This window comes from Austrofundulus limnaeus, unplaced genomic scaffold, assembly GCF_001266775.1.
Source record: "Austrofundulus limnaeus strain Quisiro unplaced genomic scaffold, Austrofundulus_limnaeus-1.0 Scaffold1369, whole genome shotgun sequence".
Lineage (NCBI taxonomy): Eukaryota > Metazoa > Chordata > Actinopteri > Cyprinodontiformes > Rivulidae > Austrofundulus > Austrofundulus limnaeus.
The window spans coordinates 34,006-40,394 of NW_013953771.1; the positions used below are offsets into that span (position 1 = coordinate 34,006).

Genomic DNA, 6,389 nt, shown 5'->3' on the forward strand with positions numbered 1-6,389 from the left:
GCCTGAAAGTGGACCAGTCTGTATCACAGTCACTATTTCTGGCTTTAGCCCATGCCACGTTTCGCTGATGAATGATCCTTTCCTGCATGTTTAGATGTTTCCCTGGTTTGGCACACCTGGTTAGAATGAATGAGTGCTTAACAATCCTCGGAAGTCCTGCTGAATAGCAGGGAAACAAGTAAAACATGCTGGATAGGGGTACTTGAGGACCAGGGTTGGGAACCACTGCTCTACACTGTACCAGGGATTAAAATTTTGTGAAAATAGGATAGCCTTGGAGGTTGATGTTTGGTACCTGGTGATTGGTACCTGGTGGTTGACATTTGGTACCTGGTGATTGGTACAGTACCTGGAGGTTGACATTTGGTACCTGGTGATTGGTACCTGGTGGTTGATGTTTGGTACCTGGTGATTGGTACCTGGGGGTTGGTATTTGGTACCTGGTGATTGGCACCTGGTGGTTGATGTTTGGTACCTGGTGATTGGTACCTGGTGGTTGATGTTTGGTACCTGGTGATTGGTACCTGGTGGTTGATGTTTGGTACCTGGTGATTGGTACCCGGGGTTTGGTATTTGGTACCTGGTGGTTGATGTTTGGTACCCGGGGGTTGGTACCTGGTGGGTTGATGTTTGGTACCTTGGAGTTGATGTTTGGTATCTTGTGATTGGTACTCTGGTGTTGGTGATTGGTACCTGGTGGGTTGATGTTTGGTCTCTTGTGGTTGATGTTTGGTACCTGGTGAATGGTACCGGGTGGGTTAATGTTTGGTGCTAAGTGGTTGGTACCTGGTGGTTGGTGTTCGGTACCTTGTGGGTGGGAATTGGTACCTGGTGGGAAATAGTGTTCCAGGTGACTGGTACCTGGTGGTTGATATTTGGTACCTGGTGGTAGGCGCTTGGTACCTTTTGGTTGATGGTTGTTATTTGGTACCTGGTGGTTGATGGTTGTTATTTGGTACCTGGTGGTTGATGGTTGTTATTTGGTACCTGGTGGTTGATGGTTGGTATTTGGTACCTGGTGGTTGATGGTTGGTACCTGGTGGTTGATGTTTGGTACCTGATGGTTGACGTTCGGTACTTGGTGGTTGCGGGTTGGTACCTGGTCATAGATTTTTGGTACCAGGTGATTGGTACCTGGTGGTTGATATTTGATACCTGGTGGTAGGCAGTTGGTACCTTTTGGTTGATGTTTGGTACCTGGTGGTAGGCAGTTGGTACCTTTTTGGTTGATGTTTGGTACCTGGTGGTTGATGATTGAGACCTGATGGGTTGATTTTTGGTACCTGGTGGTTGGTACCTGGTGGGTTGATTTTTGGTACCTGGTCGGGTTGATGTTTGGTACCTGGTCGGGTTTGTGTTTGGTACTCAGTGGTTGGTACCTGGTGGATTGAGTTTTGGTACTTGGTGGTTGGTACCTTGTGGGTTGATGTTTGGTACCTGGTGATTGATACATGGTGGGTTGATGTTTGGTACCTAGTGGTTGGTACCTGATGGGTGATGTTTGGTACCTAGTGGTTGGTACCTGGTTGGGTGATGTTTGGTACCTGTGATTGGTACCAGGTGGGTGATGTTTGGTTGGTGGTTGGTATTTGGTGTCTGGTGGTTGATATTTGGTTGGTGGTGGTTGATGTTTGGTTGGTGGCTGGTATTTGGTACCTGGTGGTTGATGTTTGGTTTGTGGTTGATGTTTGGTACCTGGTGGCTGGCGGTTGGTACCTTGTTGCTGATGACATTTGGTATTTCAAATTTTCTGTGTTTTTTCTCCTTTCAAAGAACTGGTTGAATAATTTTTCATGTCTGAATTTTCAGTTTGCAGAGTTTGATCAGATCATGAGGTCGGACCCGGAGCACCTGGCAGAACTGGTGAAGAAAGTGAACAAATGGCTGATCCACAGCCGCTGGAAGAAGGTTCAGTGGTGCTCTCTGTCCGTCATCAAATGTAAGCAGCAACATAAATCCTCCTGCTTTACTTCCTTAATCCTCTCAGTTTGTGGTTAATGGACTTGCTCTAACCATGGAATATTTACACCCAGAAGATTTAATGAGACACTGATCGATCCAAATAAATACGCTGACTGAGCACATGCTGCTGAAAATAAGTATTTTATCTCAAATACATTATCTGATTCTGTTTAATGACTGCGTGTCGGTGAAGAAGCTCAGCTGAAACAGACTCAACATTAAAATAGGCGAGGTTTTTAAAGTTAGAGCAAAAGTTTTCATCTAATGTCAAATCAGTAGATCAGAGTTCTGTGAATCACCATCAGAAGAGTCAGAGTGTTTAATTTCTTTATTTTGAGACTTAAAATAAAATCTAAACACTTTCAGAAAACGAATAAAACAGTGCCGAAAATTGATTCCTTTAAAGTCACCTGAAGACATAACATCTGGAGTCCTCATCAGAACAGAAAGGTCAGGGAGCAGAAACACCTGGAACATGTTTATGTGCTGCAGGCTGAGCAGCAGGAACAGATCAATGTAAAATGAAAGATTTGAACGTTGGTGATAGAAACATCTGAATTCAGCGCGAGACCATAAAAGTGTGATGAAATGCCTCCACATGCTGCTGATTTCTGCTCTGCGGCCTCTTCCTCCCCATCCATCAGGCAGAACTGTGCAGCAGCATCCAGGTGACGGATCAGTACACAGGACCCTCGGGTCCCTCCATCACAAACACAAGCCCTGACAGTGGGGGGGCGGAGCCTCAGAGAGTGGGAGGTGTCTTCCTGTCTGCCTGCTGTATGAAGAGTCACTTTTATCTTTAGTTTTAAAATGAACTGTTGCAGAACCTCGTGTCCGGTAAAAATTGAAGTCCAGAACTCTGAGTGTGTGTGTTGTTGCAGCAGCTCCGGTTTTTTACCGGAACGTGCTCATTAATTCATCGTGTGGCTGTTGATGCTGCAGAAGCTCCATATTCTGAGGTCAGAACCAGACGAATGAGTTTTGGCAGCGAGTCGGGTTCTTATCGATTCCTGTCTTTATTTATCTTCCACACCTCCCCTGCCCCCCCACCCCCTCTTTATTCTCTCACTAAAATTCTGATCAGACCTGCTTTGACCCAGGACCTGTCCCTGATGCTCCACTGGCAGGGAGGGGTCCAGGTTCGGAGGTCAGGTCTGCTTTAGATGCAGCTCCTCGTTTGTCTTTAGAACCAAGAGTTCTGACAGTCCTTTGTGGCTGAGCCGGTTCTGATTGTTCTGATGGTTTTGATGGTTCTGGTCCCATCAACTCTGGGTTTCATGAAGAATCTTTTGTGTTTTACAGTGAAGAACAAGATTCTGTACCGGGCCAGCGCCTGCATCCAGATGCAGAAGACGGTCCGGATGTGGCTCTGCAGGAAGAAACACAAACCTCGGTGGGTGTTCTGTGTCACCGTCTGTCCTTTTCTTGTCTCTTCCTGTCCTCTTCTCATCTCTTCCTGTCCTCTTCTCATCTTTTCCTGTCCTCTTCTTGTCTCTTCCTGTCCTCTTCTCATCTCTTCCTGTTCTCTTCTCATCTCTTTCTGTCCTCTTCTCGTCTCTTCCTGTCCTCTTCTCATCTCTTTGTCCTTGTCTCTTCCGGTCCTCTTCTTGTCCTCTTCTCGTCCCTTCCTGTCCTTCTCATCTCTTTGTCCTTGTCTCTTCCGGTCCTCTTCTTGTCCTCGTCTCTTCCCTTCCTGTCCTCTTCTCGTCTCTTCCTGTCCTCTTCTCGTCTCTTCCTGTCCTCTTCTCGTCTCTTCCTGTCCTCTTCTCGTCCCTTCCTGTCCTCGTCTCTTCCCTTCATGTCCTCTTCTCATTTCTTCCTGTCCTCTTTTCGTCTCTTCCTGTCCTCTTTTCGTCTCTTCCTGTCCTCTTTTCGTCTCTTCCTGTCCTCTTTTAGTCTCTTCCTGTCCTCTTTTAGTCTCTTCCTGTCCTCTTTTAGTCTCTTCCTGTCCTCTTCTCGTCTCTTCCTGTCCTCTTTTAGTCTCTTCCTGTCCTCTTTTAGTCTCTTCCTCTTCTCGTCCCTTCCTGTCCTCTTCTCGTCCCTTCCTGTCCTCTTCTCGTCTCTTCCTGTCCAGCTGGTGTTTTATTTTTCGTCATGATGTGACTTCTGCAGCGGAACTGAAACCTGAAACAGTGTTCCGCCGTCAGAACTAATTACATCCAATCAGGCGGCGGAGCTCCAACTGTGATTGAGATTGTTGAGGGATTAGCGTCACTCTGCAGCTGAGCAGCTGCTGAAACTGCAGAGTGACGAGTGAGAGAATTTATGACAACAGTTGTGATTTGTGGCATTTCACAGCTGCCCGCTGCGTAGCTCCTCCCCCCTCATCACTTTAATTTCAGTTTAAACCTCTGTCCTCTTTTAGTTTGTTGTTTTATTTCCTTTGAGTCCAGCTGGGATGCACCAGGACTGAAATCTGTTGTCTAAAGCCTCCTTTACAAGACAAATCTGCGAAATCTCCTCACAGACTTACTTGGCTTTCCTCCCCCTCACGTTATTCATAAAATCACAGGTGAAGCCGGCCAGGTCCCGCTCATATGTACGCATTCAGAAATGAACCCAGCAACAAGGTGTGGAGCAGAACTCAGCGGGGCTGTAGTGGACCACCTGTGTGACAGACATCTGCTGCCTCGTATCAAATAAAACACACTTACTAAAGCCATCCTAAAGCTCAGTTTTTTTAAACTAACTACAAAGTTGTTGTTGCTCGTCATCTTTAATATTCCTTCTGTAATAAATATGGTTGTTGGTTCGATCTTGCAGTCGTTCGCTGATGTCATCAGCTCATTATCATTTTCTGAGCGCAGAACCGGTGGTTGCTTTTCCACAAGTTGGCCTGCCGGGCTCGGTCCGGATCTGATACTACCTCGCTTGGGGGCTCGGAGGGGCATCACAGGCAAGGGGCAGGGCTACAGGAGGAGGCGGAGCAGCAGCAAGGGGCAGGGATTTAGGAGGAGGCGGAGCAGCAGCAAGGGGCAGGGATTTAGGAGGAGGCGGAGCTGCAGCAAGGGGCAGGGCCTCAGTAGGAGGCGGAGCAGCAGCATGGGGCAGGGCTTCAGGAGGAGGTGGAGCAGCAGCAAGGGCCAGGGCCTCAGGAGGAGGCGGAGAAGCAGCAAGGGGCAGGGCTACTGGAGGAGGTGGAGCAGCAGCAAGGGGCAGGGCTTCAGGAGGAGGCGGAGCATCTACAAGGGGCAGGGCCTCAGGAGGAGGCAGGGATTCAGAAAGACGGTTGTCCCACTCATCGTCTCAGCCCTCTGAAGGTTCCTCAGCACACAGAGATCTGTGGCCCACAGCTTTTCTCATGTTTTAGTAACTTCTAGCGTTTTGAAGTTTTTATGCTGCAGATTTGAATCTGAAATGTTTTTCATTTATAACAAGTTTTAGTTTCTGTGTTTCAGAATCGACGGGCTGGTCAAAGTACAGAACCTGAAGAAGAGGATGATCCGCTTCACGGAGGTGGTGGCCGGCCTGAAGGAGGGGAAGCAGGAGATGACTAAACAGATCCAGGAGCTGGAGAACGCCATCGATGCCTTGATGATCAAAATCAAGGTGGGCGGACTCTTGTTTGTTCTTTCTGTGTGATTTAAAAAGCCTTTTGTTGAGTTGTCTGCACTGACAGAAACAAACATGTTAGACTTTTGTTAGAAAATCAGCTGTGACGGACAGCTTCTGCAGTTTGACGGACAGCTGCTGTAATTAGACTCTGACAGATTGCAGCTTTTTAAATGTTTTCTAACTTCTATCGGTGCACTGAAATCAGGAGATATGAAACCGAGTTGTTCAGAGCTTTAATCTGATGTTTGTTGTTGAACCAGAGATTCCTGAAGTGTTGAACACTTTCCTTTCTTGTCGTGTCGTTGTTCATGGAGCTGACAGGTGTCTGCTGCTGTGAATGTCAGGTTTACAGGGACAGATGCAGGTCGAGCCTGCTGTCATGTAAACTGTGTTGTGACAACAGATGCTCATAAATATTCAGCTGATGTGAGGCGACAGCGTGTTGGTCTCTCAGGCTTCCATCAGCCTCTCCTCATTTCAGCCTCAGCCGAAATATTCTGACCTCTAACAGCCGAAACATAATGAACATACTGACCTCTAACAGCCGAAACATAATGAACATACTGACCTCTAACAGCCGAAACATACTGACCTCTAACAGCCGAAACATAATGAACATACTGACCTCTAACAGCCGAAACATACTGACCTCTAACAGCTGAAACATACTGACCTCTAATAACTGAAACATAATGAACACACTGACCTCTAACAGCCGAAACATTCTGACCTCTAACAGCCGAAACATTCTGACCTCTAACAGCCGAAACATTCTGACCTCTAACAGCCGAAACATTCTGACCTCTAACAGCCGAAACATTCTGACCTCTAACAGCCGAAACATTCTGACCTCTAACAGCCGAAACATTCTG

At 47.2% G+C, this 6,389-nt stretch overlaps 1 protein-coding gene across 2 annotated transcripts in view; it reads left to right on the forward strand.

Annotated features, from left to right (window-relative positions):
- Positions 1-6,389, forward strand: part of LOC106535135 (unconventional myosin-VI) — a gene marked incomplete at its 3' end in the record, with an annotated part of 35,372 nt that overhangs the window by 28,564 nt on the left and 419 nt on the right. For both annotated transcript variants that reach the window (XM_014032052.1, XM_014032053.1), the window contains 3 exon segments: positions 1,810-1,939; positions 3,265-3,355; positions 5,361-5,511. In XM_014032052.1, the coding sequence (XP_013887506.1) occupies positions 1,810-1,939; positions 3,265-3,355; positions 5,361-5,511 (372 nt within the window).